The 16,122-nt window shown below is 53.2% G+C and overlaps 1 protein-coding gene across 5 annotated transcripts; it reads right to left on the bottom strand.

Annotated features, from left to right (window-relative positions):
- Window position 1: 1 nt before the first annotated feature.
- Window positions 2-15,172, bottom strand: P2RY2 (purinergic receptor P2Y2). 5 transcript variants are annotated; one of them, XM_081539524.1, is made up of 4 exons: window positions 14,883-15,172; window positions 13,282-13,535; window positions 6,381-6,665; window positions 2-1,764 (listed from the first exon to the last, which is right to left on the bottom strand). In XM_081539524.1, exon 4 carries the CDS (start codon window positions 1,758-1,760, stop codon window positions 627-629), a length of 1,134 nt encoding a protein of 377 aa, XP_081395650.1. In that variant the 5' UTR covers window positions 1,761-1,764; window positions 6,381-6,665; window positions 13,282-13,535; window positions 14,883-15,172; the 3' UTR covers window positions 2-626. The 5 variants fall into 5 exon arrangements, with proteins under 5 accessions (XP_081395650.1, XP_081395649.1, XP_081395651.1 ...); XM_081539523.1 differs by lacking the exon at window positions 13,282-13,535 and adding an exon at window positions 9,315-9,406; XM_081539525.1 differs by lacking the exon at window positions 13,282-13,535 and having other exon boundaries at window positions 6,381-6,452; window positions 6,516-6,665; window positions 15,111-15,172.
- Window positions 15,173-16,122: the final 950 nt, after the last annotated feature.

The following is a 16,122-nucleotide window of genomic DNA, read 5'->3' as shown; positions in this document are numbered from 1 at the left end:
CTCAGCAGTAACAACACCTTTAGTACCAGTCCCAGCCTCCAGATGACATCAGTTTATGTCATCATAAACTGTTTATGATGGGTTTATGACATCGGTTTCCAGACATGCATCCCTTGGACTGAGGGTACTCCTCAGAGCCAAGCCCACGATGGCACTCAGACCACTCCAACTCATCGTGGGAACCTCTAGCTCAGCCCTTACCCCTTACCAGGGTCCTCTGGTCAACTTGCGACCCTGCCCCTTCCAGGCAGCTCAGGCCCAGGCTTGGCTGTGTGACCTCGGGAAGTCACTTTCCTCTCTGGGCCTGTTTCTCCATTTGACTTGATTAGGCTGGAGCCCAGCCTGGGGACCCTGGCAGGCACAGCCGGGTATTTAGGTGGGAGTCAGGCCAGGGATGGCATTGTCCCTGAACTCCTTTCTTAAGATCTTACTCCCCACCCTGCACATACAATTGATGACTAGGGGTGTGGGGACTGCCTCGCTCTCTGGACCACAGAGAACAGTCTGAGTCCCGGTCAAGTGACAGAGCCCTGCCTGAGTCGCTGATGGTCCATATCTAGGGGGACTGTCCCGTTTGAACAAGTCTACAGCCCCATCTCATGTAAACTTGAACAGGGGTTCAGCTCCTACAGCCGGATGTCCTTAGTGTCAGCGCCACTACCAGCCAGCGAGGACTCTGTCCTCCTGGAGTTCTCACGGCTGGCCGAGTCTTCTGTCCTGTCAGCGTCAGTTCCATAGGACCTGCGCATGCCCAGCCGGTGGCGAGCCTGGGTGGGAGGGGTGGGGTCTGTGGGTGGCTTGGCATCTCGGGCAAAGCGCACGAGCCTCTGCCCAGCCAGGAAGTAGAGCACAGGGTCAAGGCAACTGTTGGCGCTGGCCAGCGGCCGGGTGACCTTGTAAGCCAAGTTGATGGCGTCGAGAGTGCGGCAGCTGAGGTTCAGCGAGCGGAAGGAGTAGTAGAGGGTGCGGGTGACGTGGAAAGGCAGGAAGCAGAGGACGAAGACAGTCAGCACAATGGCGATGGTGCGCACGGACTTGCGCTTGGCCCGCGGCAGGCCGCCGGTGGTCCCGTAGGCCGGCTTTAGCAGCCGCCGAGCCATGAGTACGTAACAGACCAGGATGACGGCAAAGGGCGCCGCGAAGAGCAGGCTCAGCATGACGGAGCTGTAGGCCACGAAGTGGCCGAAGAGCTCGGGTGCCGAGGTGTCGTGGCAAGTGATGCGGCTGCCACGGGTGCTGGTGGTGACGAAGTACAGCACAGGGGCCTGGCAGGACAGCACCAGCACCCACACGGCGAACGCCACCCGGCGGGCGTAGCGGGCCCGGCCCCAGCGCAGCGAGTGCAGCGGCCGCAGGACGCCCAGGCACCGGTGCACGCTGATGCACGTGAGGAACAGGATACTGCAGTAAAGGTTGGTGTAGAAGAGGAAGCGCACCAGCTTGCAGAGCACGGTGCTGAAGGGCCAGTGGTCGCCGTGGGCGTAGTAGTAGACCAGCAGGGGCAGGGAGGCGGCGTATAGCGCATCCGACACGGCCAGGTGGAACATGTAGGTGGTGGAGGCGTTCCAGGTCTTGAGGCGGCACAGGAAGATGTAGAGCGCCGCGGCGTTCAGACACAGCCCGAGCACGCACACCACGCCGTAGGACACGGGCAGCAGCACGTACTTGAAGCTCTCGTTGAAGCGGCACTTGTAGTCCAGCTCATCCCCATCCCAGGTGCCGTTGGTGGTACCATTCCAGGTGTCCGGGCCTGTGGCCATGGCCCTGAAGGGAAGTAGGGATGGGGGTGGAGAGAACAACCATCAGGGACCCAGCAGGGAAGCCTGACACACCCGCCTGACCCAGGCCACGAGGGACCCCAAGTGCCCACAGACCCCTCCGTTAGGATCTGCGCAATCACATTCAAGGCTTTTATTGCATCTGATCTGCCTCTGTGGACACAGAGGGCCCAGAATCTTGGAACCCTGGGACCTTAAGAACAAATGAGATCCATGAATGTCAGGATCATATAATTCTAACAATTTAAAACAGGGGTAGGCAAACTGAGGGCCAAATCCAGCCCACCAGTCTGTTTTTGTAAATAAAGCTTTATTGGAACACAGCCATGACCATCTGTTTATGCAGCACTGAATAGTTGTGGCAAAGACCATATATTCCTCAAAGCCTAAAATACTTACCATGTTGCCTTAAAAAAATTTTTTTTTTTTATTTTGTGTTTGAGAACCTTAGGAATAGAGTTTCCGATCTAGAATTCTGCCTAGGGCAGCTCATAGCTTTCTGAAGGCATTAGGAAGTTCTTTTGTTTGGCTTATCTTTCCACTCTCTGAGAGGCTCTGGCCCTGTGCCTAGTATTTTGGCATTTGGGGGAGTTTTGTAAGGGTCTCCCTCTTCAGTTATTCAGTCACCTCTCAGTAAATATTTTTTAGGGACTCCTATATTCTGGTACTTTCTGCATCTATAAACAGCAGTCCTGTTCGCTGGCCTCTGAGGCCACCAGATGGGGCAGTGACCTTCCTGAAGATTGCCGGCAAGTCTGGGGTGGAGATGGGAATGGGGGTAATGGGGAACTTCTGTGGGGCAAACTTAGCTTCCTCTAGGCCTGCCCTGCTTGTCTCCACACATCACCACCACCTCGACCTTCTCCTACCTTGTTCCCAGTGAGCATATAATGCAGCTATGGTGCCTGACCGCCCAGACAGAGAGCACCTGGAGATCAGGATGCCCCCTTACTCCTCTCCCTATCCCTCCAATGTGACCAAGAACTCTCAGACTATCCCAGTCTGGAGGGCAAAGATGTGCCCAAAGGTCTCAGAAGGCAGGCTGGACACAAAGAACAAGTTTCTAAGAGTGTGAAGAGGCAGGGGGAGCTGACACTATTGAAACCCCACTACTGCTATGTGTGCTTTATCAATATTGCTTCATTCTATCCTTAGAGCATGGTTCTGGGAGCCAGGTTATCATGCCCAGGTTTCTGATAGACGTTGAGTCACAGATCATTCAAGGTAACTCGCCCAGGTCACAGCCTTCAGGCAGTGAACTCCCTGATTATGGGGCTGTACAAGTGGATCCCTAGTGAGTGCTGAAGGGCTTGTGCCCTGTGTGTGGGTGTGTCTGGGAGGACAGAGAAGGCAGATGATGTGTGAGTCCTCTTCACCCTGAGAATCTGGAGATGTATAATCCCTCCTATTTTGGAACCCCAGGATCCTGAGAGACTGAGACTCAGAGATTCTGTGGGGCTGATGACATCCATTCCCTTAGACGCTGAGATTCCTGCCCAGCCAGGTCTCTCAGAAGCAGCTCAGGGCCCATGAAGTTGAGATCAGGGCGGCTGAGGGACAATTGGCTCCTCAGCTTCCTTCTTTCCCCATAACTCTCCCTCCTCTATCTTCCCTGCCTGCTACTGTCAGCAAAGATGCAACTAGGAGACAGGGAGGCTGCCCTCGTGACCTTGCTCCCACGGACACGGGTTCCTCCCCAAGGAGCCAGGGGAGATACAGGATAAGAAGGTACGTATGGGATCAGGGGCCACTGGCAGGGCCAAACTGCTGGGACCCCTCTTGACTCAGGAACCAGCATTAAAACATTTCCTGCATCCCACCCAGCTCCTTGCAGCCCAGTGTCACCCCCACCCTTGCTGCTGGAGCCCCTGTATCAGTCTCCCTGTCTCAAGCCTCAGTCCCCTCCATCTAGAGGGATCTTTGGAAAAGAGAAAGTCTTTCCCCTGCTGGAAAAACCCTGTGGCTCCTGTCTGATCTCAGGAGAAAACACAGCTCCCCAGGCTGGTATGAGCGGTTTGAATAACCCAGCTTCTGTTACCAGCCGCATCCCCCGTGACCTGCCGTTTCCTGAATGCACCCAACACGTTTCCCCTCTCAGCCATGCTTCACGTTACACCCTCAGCCTGGAATCCCTGCATGCCCCTTGTCTCCATCCGTTGAACTGACAACTCTTTATCCTAATCCAGTGATTAGGAAGAAGCTGGCCTCTGGACCCAGGCTGCCTTTGTCCCCTCATCTGTGAAATGAGGTGGTCAACAGAAGCTACGTCACAGGCCTGCTGTGAGGGTTAAGGGAGCAATTTGTGTAAAACCTTTGGAGCCACGCTTGGCACACAGTGGGCACACTGTGTGTTACAAGCTTTGAGGATCAGCTCAGCTGTGGCCTTCTCCTGACCTCTTTGGGAAGCCCTCTTAGGCCACGAGTGGAGGAGCAACAGAAGGTCCTGGAGGTTGTGGAGCAGGTGAGTGTAGTGGGCCAAGGGAGTGACACCAGGCCCACGCTGGGGCCAGGCCTGGGGACCTCATGAGGGGAGAGGTCTGAGAGCTATTTTGGAGGGAGTCTGGATGGAGGAGGGGCCAGGACGCCTCAGGCTCAGGGGTCAGGAGGAGAGGGAACTCAGTGCCAGACACGGTAAGTGTGAGATACCCCCAAGGGGTGTCATGGGGTGTGGAGAACGAAGAAGGCTGGGATCACCAGATCTGAAGCACTGAGAGGTAGGCAGAGGTTGCTGGCTCACAGGAGTTGCAGAAGCTGCTCACGGAGGCCCAGGTGCAAGACTGAGGATCTATGGAGGGGCCACACTCCCCCTTGGGACACTGGCTTGGGGTGTCCAGCTCTGCCACAGAGCCCTCGGTGACATCAGGAATTTCCTGCCCTCCTGAGGGTCAGACCTCTCAGGTGCTGAATCCCCTGGCTTGGTAGCACTGTGGTGCAGACACTTCCCTCATGAGGTGCTGTGACCACTGGGCATGCTCAGGGCACCCCCACCCCAGCCCCACCTCCACACTGCTGCTCTGCTCCTGCCCCGGTCTGGAGGTCTGGCAGGTCTCTCCTCAGAGCGAGGGCCAGGGCCTTCATCTTCCCTTCATGTCAACATCTCATGGCTGGTCACAGAGTTCCTTGCTAATTACTCACAGTGGAGTCTCTGACACTGATGGCAGGGGTGGAAACTTCCCTAAGTCGCTCATGAACCAAGGGAGCTGCCCTTTCCACCTGTTTTAAGACATCCTGGCCTCCACCCTCCCAGAGCAGCTAGGGACTCTATCACCGCAGCCCCTGTCCAGACTGACCCTGCCTGCCCTCTCCCTCCACAGGCCGGCCCACCAGCTTGTGAGTACAACTTCCCTCCCCAACCCCTCTGACCGGCTCCTGCTTACAGAGCCAGCCAAGTCCCCAGTCCTCCCCCCTCGGCCCTTCCTACTGCCTATCCTGACCCCTGATACCCTTGGGGCCTCACTCCCAGCTGCCCGGGACCAGCTCCCACCTAACTTTGTCCAGCACCACTCAGCTACCCCTCTGTGCCCAGTTCTGGCTGGCCCTGACCTCAAGAGCTCCGAGTGTGGTGGGAGCTGTGAGCCAAGTGAGTGCCCTGACAGACTTCCCTGCCTTTGTGTGTCACTGTTCTTTCTGTCTGGAAAGCCTTTCCTGACCCACCCACATCACACTCCAACCACCCCTCAAGACTCTTCTCAAATCTCACCTTATCTCCAAGGCTCTTCCCCTGCATCACTAACCCCCAAGGGCATTCCTTACATCCTGCTGGGGATTTGTCCCTCCACCCTCTATCCCAACACATTCCAGGAACTCATATCTGATTCTTTTCTCTGGCCCTGTCCTCCAGCTAGAGGCCTGATCCAAAGCAGGCAAGACATGAATGAGAGAATGAATGAATGAGTGAGTGAAGCAAGCACAAGAGGCTATGGGAGCCCAGAGGAGGCTAAGCTTTATGATATTGGTCTCCTTTCCCCTAGTCCTCTGAGGGCCTTTCAGTGGACAATGACACTGAAGGATTTCTCAGCTGCTGACCCTAGGTGGCCAGGGGTCACACCAGCTCTCCAGGGGCCCAGTCACCTGAGGCCTGCTCCTGCCCCAGGCAGACCCCTGGATTGGCTCTTTCAAGAGCCTTGCCCTTCTCTGGACAGATCAGGGAAGTGCCAGAGGGAAGGAAGCTGGACCCAGGCATTCTGAAGATGGGTCAGCTGTCTGATCCACATTCCTCTATCTGACATCTCTCTGGCTCAGGTCATGGGATCAGGAGCTCCTGATTCTGGACTGCTACCCGCTTCACTTTGTAGAGACCAAGTCTGAGTTGAGCAGCTTCCCTGCAGCATCCTCATTTCATTCCTCACTGCATTCCTCAGCAGATACTGCCATAGAGGTTAGCCTACTTGTTTGAGGTCACACTGCCAGATATTGGAAAAACTGGATTTGATACCCAGGGGTGTCTGGCTCTGAAGCCTGAATTCATCACAGCTTGGGATGAGGGAGCAGGACATGGATCCCCTTGATTTACCCCCAGGTCAGTGTATACACATGCACGAGCCTGCCTGTCCCAGCCTCCCAACTTCCCAGCCAGCGGACCCCACCCTCTCACTCCCATACCTGACCAGCCCCTGCTCTCGCTGTCAGGATGCTCAGCTCCAGCTCAGGTTCCTCACTCATGAATGCACAGGCCTGGACCGAGCTGCAGGGAGCTCTGTGGGAAACGCGGGAAACAGGAAAAACAGGTCCTCCAGCCTGGGGCCTCGCCCAGCTTCCAGCATTTCTCAGGGCAGGCAATGCCTTGGGCTCCAGAGACAGGGAGGTGGAGACAGCTGGGGCTCTGGGTCACAGGAAGTCAGCTAAGATGAGCCTTCCCTGGGCTGCCTCCTCTGCGCCAACTCTGGTCTGAAAGAGGCAGAAAGTGACCAGGAGTGCTTGTTCCAGTAGGCAGCAGTGTCCTCTGCCCACTCTTACCCCTTAACTGATCCCTTTTAGCTTACATGTTGTACAGGTATTCCCAGGCACCCCCTTTCACTGGAGGATGGCTCTGCCGGGGAGGGTCTCCCCCATATCCTATAGAGCTGAGCTGAGCTTCCAGTGCCCCCTCCCTCAGTCCCCGTCTGTGCTGCAGCCCCACAACAGGAAACACTCAATACCCTCGCCTCCCAGTATGTACTCAACGGTACTGTGGCCAACACAGTTTACCTCAAGCTGGGTCTCTATCTGGAATACCCTTCCTCCCTCATCCCACCGCTGATCATTCCTCCATAGGTGTGGTAAACATATGTGGGCACACACAAGCACGGACACACCTAGATACACAGAGATGCAGACGGTCATATTCAGATGTACACACACGCTCTCTCTCACACACAAAGGGTGTTAGACAGCCAGAGCCTGGAACAGCCTTTAGAAATCACCTCTGCCAAACTCCCATTTGACAGAGGAGGAAACTAAGGCCCAAGGGCTGACAATCAGCCAGAAACGGAGCCAAGACCAGCACCCAGGTCAAGATTCTGTCCCTGATTGTATGTCTTGCCTGGGACCCCTCCCACAGAACAGGATGGTGCTTCGGTGAGAGGATGGTGACTGGTGGAGGAATGCCTCTTTGTGGGCAGGTCCCAGTGTCCGCCAGAACCTGAGACTCATCTCAGAGAACGAGAACATTCCTTTCCTTTTTCTCCTGGGTTCACTTCCCTGCAATGAGGCAGCAGGGTCTGAGACAGCTGAAGCCAGGCCCCCAAGCTGAAAGCCCATGCAAGTATGGGGAAAGTGGAGAGAGGAGGAGATGGGGGAACGACGGGAATAGGGCAGGCGGAAGGGACACCAGGAAAGGCCTTGGACCACCATTTTCCCAGTGCACTTTGCCCAGGAGTCTCAGGCTGACATGGGCCAGCGGGCTGGTAGTCGGAAGTCTAGTGACAAGGTGAGAGAGTTCTTCACCTTCTCACCTGCTCCACCTATGGTCTCACCCAGTCTTCTCCTAAGGAGATGCCTTCACTGAAAAGACTAAGGTAGAACATCTTGCTTTCTCTGGTCAGGTGGGGGATCCTAGTTCTGCTATGGGACTAGTTCCTAGTTCCCAGCTATGGGACTCAGACAAGCCTCAGGTCCACAATTTAACTCCCATGGGATCATTCTGGCCTTGTTGGTTATCTATTTATTTTTGGTTGTGTTGGGTCTTCGTTGCTGCATGCAGGCTTTCTCTAGTTGCAGCGAGTGGGGGCTACTCTTTGTTGCACTGCTCAGGCTTCTCATTGCAGTGGCTTCTTTGGTTGCAGAACACGGGCTCTAGAGCATGTGGGCTTCAGTAGTTGCAGCACACAGGCTCAGTACTTGTGGCATACAAGCTTAGTTGTCCCAAAGCACATGGAATCTTTCAGAACCAGGGATCGAACTTGTGTCCCCCACATTGGGAGGCAGATTCTTAACTACTGGACCACCAGGGAAGTCCCGCTCTCCTGCTCTTTGGCTTGGTTGTGTCTTTTGCCTTGACACGAAGAGTCAAACCTAGTTTGGGGGTAAAATGACCACTACCGCCTAAATCCTCTCTTCCAGGAAGCTCCCACAGTTTTTAGTGGGAGGGAATTAGTTCTGATTCGTTCTCCACCAGAGAGAACACATCTTACTGGCAAGGCCCAAGATCTACTCTTCCTGGTAGTTCCCCACTGTGAAGCAGCCGTGCTGTTACTGTAATCATCTTACAGTTAAAAACAAACAAACCAACAAGGCCAGAAAGGGTAGCCTAAGATCTCACCCAAGGTCACCGATAAGCCAGGGGCAGAGCAAGCCTGGCATGCAGACTCACTACCTGCCCCCTGGACCTGGCTCTGCCTCTGCCCCTCACCCAACCTGGCTCTTCCTCTCCCCCTCACCCTGTCTTTCTCTCTGTGGCCCCAGGCTAGTGAGCCCAAAGCCAGGAAGAGTGGCTGGGGCAGTTCCCACACTGGTTACAGATTTTTCAGGGTGGCTGGACAGCATTCCAGCTTCTCCACTCAGGTGGCTCTGGAATGTATTGCCTGCTTGCCACCCACCTGGCTGGCCCTGTCCAGTCCAGCAGGGGAAAGTGACCTGTCATCATTCTAGAAACTCCTGCCTTTGCAGGAGGTGGGGTGCTGTGAAGGGAAACAGAGGCCCTGGACCTAGAACCACTGAGGGGCAGAGGAGGGCACTGGGCAGGGGGGAGATCCCAGTTCTTCCATTTCCAGCCATGAGACCCGGACAAGCCTCAGCTCCACAACCTAACTCTCAATTTCCTTGCACTCTAAGAACAGTACCTGCCTTGTAAGTTTGTCAAGATAACTAAAGGAAATGATTTAGATTTTGTGAAATAATTAAAAGAGTTATGATTTTAGCAGGTGAAGAAGGTGGGCAGGATGTGGGTATTCCAAGAATAGGGGCAGGAAACCCATGGTATTATGGGCAGAGTAGCAAGGTGACAGCCACACCAACCACAGATCAAGGCTCTCACACTGAAAGCCATCCTCAAAAGGGAGAGCAACCTAGGCACCCACAGCAAGACTTAGACCCCACCACAACCCTTCACTCACTCACCCTTTACAGAGGCTGCCATAACTGCACCTCTGTCTGTGAGGGGCGCTTGGGGACTCTGAAGTGGGTCAGACCCTTCCATGATCTTGAGCTCACTGTCAAGGTTGAGGGTGGAGGAGAGAGGACAGGGGAAGATCCAGAAATAGTCAATGATAACTTAGAGTGATCAGGGCTGAAGGAGACATGAGGGCCCCTAAAGGAAAGGGGGTGTGGTCAGGGAAGGCTTCCTGGAGGATAGGACACCTGTTTTGGAAGATAGGTAGGAAATTAGATGGGTGGAGAGAGAAGAGGAGCAAAGAGAGCAAAAACTGGGGCAGGTGATCACGTAGTATTTTGGGAAACTGTCAGTTATCTCTATGGCTTGGGGCAGAGGGATGGTGTAGAGAGGGCAAGGCTGGGTTGGAGGACAGGGAGGAGCTTTGGAGTCATCCTCTACCCCCTCCCAAATGTCCTCCAAGGGGCTGAAGGCCCATAGGTGCCCAGCTTTGCCTGGTATGCTTTCTGCATCACAAACACTGGTCTGGGGAAATACCTGAGGCATAACCTCAGATGTTATCAGCAGGTGTTATTGCAGCATGATGCTTCTCAGCCTCCTCTGGAGGTGCTGGGTCTCTGGGGTCCCTTCTAGAGCCTCTCTGCCTCTTGGGAGTCCTCAGGATCCTGATTGTGGGGGCCACCCACTGGCGTTGAGCTCAGAACATCTGAGTGTGTGGGTTTCAGAGGTCAGCCAAGCTGGTTATCCTGCCTTACAGATCAGGAAATTGAGACCACTTCCTTAAGAGGAAGGGCCTTATCCAGGTCTGGTGTTCGAATTATTTTCAGTGCGGGGTTAAGTTCCCCCCAAACAACCTCCAGGGCAAGACTCCAAACCAGCTGGCCCACCTCTGACACAATCCAGCCCAGTACAGAGATACAGAGGTATGCTGCTGACCTGAATCAGCTCAGAGCCACAGTGCCCTGGACTCCACCCCGATCCATCACACCCGAACGCCTCCAGCCACTTAAGAAGCAAGAAACCTGGGTTCAGGTTCCAACTTGGAACATCCATGCTATACAGCCTTGGTCAAGTCAGTTCCCCTCTCTGAGTCTCAGGTTCTTCACTGATCAAACAGGGAGAATTACTGACACATAAGAGCTTTCAGGAACCCTCTGCTCAAGAACCAACTATAGCTCTCCATGGAGCAAGCCTTTCTTTTTCTATTATACACCTACTTTCTCCTGGTCATTCACTTCCCCAACACTCACTGGCACCTTCTCTGTGTCCAACTTGTGCTGGGTGATGTGGACAGAAAGAAAAAGTGGGCCCAGCCTGGCCTACTCCTACAACTGACTTCTAGAATGAATATAGAGGTGAGGAAGGCTTCCATAGTTAACCTCCCTGCATCAGGGCCCAACAGCTGGGAGAGGCCAGGCCTGAGGACACAAAAGTAGCCTAAGAAGAAGATGTGGGTCAAAAGGTGCACCAGGGATTTCCTTAGTGGTCCAGTGGCTAAGACCCCCGTGCTCCCATTGCAGGGGCCCAGGTTTGATCCCTGGTCAGGGAACTAATCCCTGGCCTTCCCTAGTAGCTCAGACGGTAAAGCATCCGCCTGCAATGCAAGAGACCTGGGTTCAGTCCCTGGGTTGGGAAGATCCCCTGGAGAAGGAAATGGCAATCCACTCCAGTATTCTTGCCTGGAGAATTCAGTGGACAGAGGAGCCTGGCGGGTCACAGTTCATGGGGTTGCAAAGAGTCAGACATGACTGAGCGACAAAACACGTACACACACAGGAAACTAGAGCCAGCATGACACAACTCAAGATCCTGCATGCCTCCACTAAGGTCTGGAGCAGCCAAATAAAATTTAAAAAATAAACTTTAAAAATGGTGCACCACACAGACTCACAGAAGGAAGTTTGGGAAGAGGAAAGATTTCACCAGGAGCAGCGCCACCTCTTGTCACCCAAATCAGCAAGGTTTCTCCAGCCCTGTGGACAGTCTGAACAGATACTATCTTAGCAGCAGCTGGGTAATCAGGCCACAAGCAAGAAATAAAGACATATTTTCAGGAAGGAATTCAAACTTCCCTCAGCCTGGAAAGTAGAGGACCTGGCCTCACCCAGATGGGGTTTCTGTCTTGAATGGGCAGGAAAAAGCTAGGGCAGGGGGGCAGGAATCCTTGCTGTCACCTTGGCTTTGTGACCTTGGTCAAGGTGTTCTCTGAGCCTCTATTTCCTCATCTTCAAAATGGGGGTAATCATTTCTCCTTCACAGGGTTAAAATGAAAGTCACTCAGTCATGCCTGACTGTTTGCAACCCCATGGACTATACAGTCCATAGAATTCTCCAGGCCAGATTACTGGAATGGGTAGCCGTTCCCTTCTCCAGAGAATCTTCCCAACCCAGGGATTGAACCCAGGTCTCCTGCATTGTGGGCAGATTCTTTACCAGCTGAACCACAAGGGAAGCCCAAGAATATAGGCGCTTTACCCTATATAGATTCTTTACCAACTGAACTATCATGGAACCCAGTATATTTCACAGGGTTGGTGGAAGACAAATTAAAGACTTTTATAAAATGTTCTGGTAAGCTGTCTCTGCAGAGAGGACACAGGGAGAGGAAAGCAGTCGATAGTTTAAATTTCAATAACCATCACCATCCCTCACTATTGCATTCATGTTCTAGTATCGTCACAATGCATTTAGGTCTATGAATATCACACATCTCACCTGAGCATTGCACTTTACACAGGAGAGAAAGCCCAGAGATAAACCCACACACCTATGGTCACCTAATTTATGACAAAGAAGGCAAGAATATACAATAGAGAAAAGACAGTTTCTTCAATAAGTGGTACTATGAAATCTGGACAGCTACATGTAAAAGAATGAAATTAGAACATTCCCAAACACCATGCTGCTGCTGCTAAGTCGCGTCAGTCGTGTCCGACTCTTCACAACCCCATGGACTGCAGCCCACCAGGCTCCTCCGTCCATGGGTTTCTTCAGGCAAAAGTACTGGAGTGGGTTGCCATTGCCTTCTCTGCCCAAACACCATACACACACATAAAGTAACTCAAAATGTATTAAAGAATTAAATGTAATGCAGAACATTCTTTGAAATAAATTATGGCAAGATCTTTTTTGACTGACCTCCTAAAGTAATGAAAATGAAAACAAAAATAAACAAATGGGACCTAATTAAACTTAAAAGCTTTTGCACAGCAAAGGAAACCATAAACAAGACAACATACAGAATAGGAGAAAATAATTGCAAATGAAGGAACTGCCAAGGGATTAATCTCCAAAATATACAAGCAGCTCATGTAGCTCAATATTAAAAAAACCAAACAACCCAATCAAAATATGGGTGGAAGAACTAAACAGACATTTTTCTAAAGAAGACATGCAGAGGGCCAACAAACACACAAAAAGATCCTCAACACACTAATTATTCGAGAAATGCAAATCAAAACTACAATAAGGTATCACTTCACACCTGTCAGAATGACCATCATTAAAATAAAATCTATAAACAATAAATACTGAAGAGGGTGTGGGGAAAAGGGAATTTTGTTGTACTGTTGATGGGAATGTAAATTAATACAGCCACTATGGAGAACAGTATAGAGGTTCTTTAAAAAACTAAAAATAGAACTACCATATGACCCAGCACTCCCACTACTGGGCATATACTCAAAGAAAATCATAGTTCAAAAAGACACATGCAACCCAATGCTCATTGCATCACTATATACAAATTGCGGCTAGGACGTGGAAGCAACCCAAACGTCCATCAATAGATGAATAGATGAAGAAGACATGGTACATATATACAATGGAATATTACTCAGCCATAAAAAGGAACAAAATAGTACCAGTTGCATAGACAGACAGACTTAGAGGCTGTCATACAGAATAAAGTAAGTCAGAAAGAGAAAAACAAATATTGTCTATTAATGCTATTCTGACCACGCCCTGCTCACAAACCTTCCATGGCTCCCTATTTGCCTTCAGGATGAAATCCAAGTTTTCAGCTTGCACACCCTGAGTCCTGTAGTGCCTCAGGACACACTGTTAGGACAATCTGTGCCACCCATTCTGATGACCTGACTGGTTTCCCCTTCTTTGTAATGATGTGAAGCTCCACTGTAGACAGGCTTTCCCTGGGGAAGTTGGGGACAGAGGACAGGGCTGAGGGGCTGCTGCTGCTCTCCCAGTTCAGCTCAGTGCTGTGCAGGATCCTGGCAACACAAAAACGAGTGAGATCCAGTTCCTGCCCTCCAGGGGTTCTGAGACCTTGGGAATGAGAAGCAGGAGACAGAGATCTTAACAGTTCAAAGTAGAATTAGGGCTCTAGGACTGCAAGGGCCCAGAAGAGGCTCCAATCCAACCTGGCTAAATAAGGACAGCTTACCAGAGGAGGGGGCATCTGAGCTGGATAGTTCTCCAACTGAGGAAGATGAGTAGGAGGGCATTTCAGACAGTGAGCATAGACTATGGAATGGTCCAGAGGCAAGAAAGTGACTAGTATTCGCAGCAGATTACATGCATTTACAAGGATGGAAAGTCAGGCAGGAGAGGTGGCTGGAGAGGGTAGCAAGGACCAGCTCTCAGAGGCCTTGAGTCCCAGGCCAAGGGGCTCAGACGTGATCCAGTGGAAGTTCTCTGAAAGTTTAGCCCAAGGAGCAAAATGATTGGGATTTGAGTTTCAGGAAGTTATCCCCAGGATCTGATCTTCCTAACCTCAAAGAGTGAGCCTGCCCGAGAGGCCACTGGTGTTGGGCATGACCCACACGACAGCTCCTCAACAGTCCTTAAGTTCCACATCACTATTATTCCCCTTTTACAGATGAGGCTTAGAGAAGGGACATGCCTTGCTCAGGGTCACACAGTGTACATGGCATGATGGAGGGAAAGTCTCTGGGTCTCCAGAGAGCTTTTAGGGGGCCCTGTCTGCTCAAAGACTCTCTTTCCCAATCATTTCCACCAATAGAGAGCTGAAACTTTATCTGGGCCCCACCCTGGCCCTCAAAAGCTCCCATTATTCCAGCCAGATCCACAACAGAGTGGGTACTTCAGGCTGTGAGCCCAGGGAAACTGAAGGTGCGTACTGGAAGGAACAGCTGCCATCAGCCCCAGAGACCCCAAACTGGCATTTCTGGTCCGCAGCAGGGCCTGGCCCTTGGGTCTGGCTCCTGGGGGACCCTAAGCCTGACACCGGCAGCCCTCCTTAGGGAGGTGAGAGAGGGCACTGCCTTTCTCCAGGCTGACCCTTCCTACAGCAGCCCGCCAGATTAAAAGTCCCCAGACAGAGGCTTAACTGTCCTTCCAGGCCACTGCTCCGCGCACCATCACCCGCTCCTCCCGCCCTGCCCCAGTCTTGCCGATGCCCAGGCGAGGCTGCCACCCAGGGTGCCCCTGGAGAGAGGGGGCTCGGTACCTAAGTCTCTGGCTTAGATCCCACGCCGCGGGGGCGCCCGTACCGGAGCACAAACACAAACAAGTTCCACTGGTTCAGCTACCCGACTCCTTAGGGGCGCACGCTCTCACCCAGGGACACACACACTTTTCCGAATACGCGCACTCACCCAGGGTATCGGTCCACATTCCCCGCGATCGAACTCCGGTGGAGCCCGAGCTCGACCACGGACCGGCCGGAGCTCTCACAAGGGTTTGGAACTGTGCCTCCTCGGCCAGCCGCGCGCGCGCCGCTCTGCCTGCCCGGCGCCGGCCGAGTCGCCACCCCGCGCGCACTCGGGCCAGCCCGCCCGCCGCCCTCTCTCCGCCTGCGGGTCCTGCCGGCGGCCCGCCCTCACCTCGCAGGGCGCTCGTCCTCACGCTGTGCCCCGACCTGGCTCCCAAGTGCTCGCGCTACTGTGGGGACACACGTGCCCGAGAGCCTCTCCCGCTCCGCCCAGCTCTCCACCCCTCCAGGTCAGGCCGGGGGCGGGCCGGACTCCGGACAGACCCAGGCACTGCCGCCGCCACCCCCTGCCAGGGACAGACACTCCGCTACCCGCTCGGGAACACTGCAGGGCCATAGGTCGCTGCCCGGGCAGGGACGGGCGGCGACTGCCCTACCGCTTGGGGACCGAGGCTCCCTGGCCTTCCTCACTCGGGTGATGAAAGGCTTTCAGAAACTTTGCTAAAGTTTTGCAAAGTTCAGTGTCTCTGTGACCGCTGTCACTGCCCACCGCGAGAGCTTCCAGAGAACCTGTGCATGGACCTTGCTCAGAGCACTGGCCTCCCACTGCCCGTGGGGAGGAAATCTGGGCGCTCAGGGTCCTGACCCTCCAGTTCTGGCAAGGAGAGTGAAGGGAGCCTCTTGTGCTCTCTCTGTGCTTAATCTCAGCCAGCAAGAGTCAATAGAAATTCCTTAAGAACAGGCTTTTTTTGGTCCGTCATCTTGAGCTACTTCCCTTGAGCTGCCTTTTCAGACTACTCTGACCACACACATTACTCTCTTCTCTGCCCTCAACCCCATTCAGATGGCTCCTCTAGCCAGGGACCCTAGTCTGTCCCTTTCCTGAATGGTGAGCTCCAGGGCCCAAGGACCAGTCTGTCTGCCTTCTTTCTCCTGGTCCCAGAGGCCCCAGGAGTTGCTCAATACTTGTTGGAATACTTGAATGAATGAATGAAAATGACCACCACCCCCTTCTCATTCTGGTCTAGGCTTCGAGAGTGCAGGTTCTGACTCAGCTTCAGCACTGACTCTGGGAGACCTTGATCCAATTCCAGCCCTTTTGGGGTCTCCTTTTCTGTGAAATAGAGGCAATCACAGTCACCTTTCCACCAGTCATTGTTGTTCTGTGTGGGGCTCTGGACAGT

This window comes from Giraffa tippelskirchi, chromosome 11, assembly GCF_054371585.1.
Source record: "Giraffa tippelskirchi isolate mGirTip1 chromosome 11, T2T-mGirTip1v1.2.pri, whole genome shotgun sequence".
Classification (NCBI taxonomy): Eukaryota; Metazoa; Chordata; class Mammalia; order Artiodactyla; family Giraffidae; genus Giraffa; species Giraffa tippelskirchi.
Note: the sequence above shows the minus strand (reverse complement) of the source record. Positions and strands in the feature narration are given on the sequence as shown.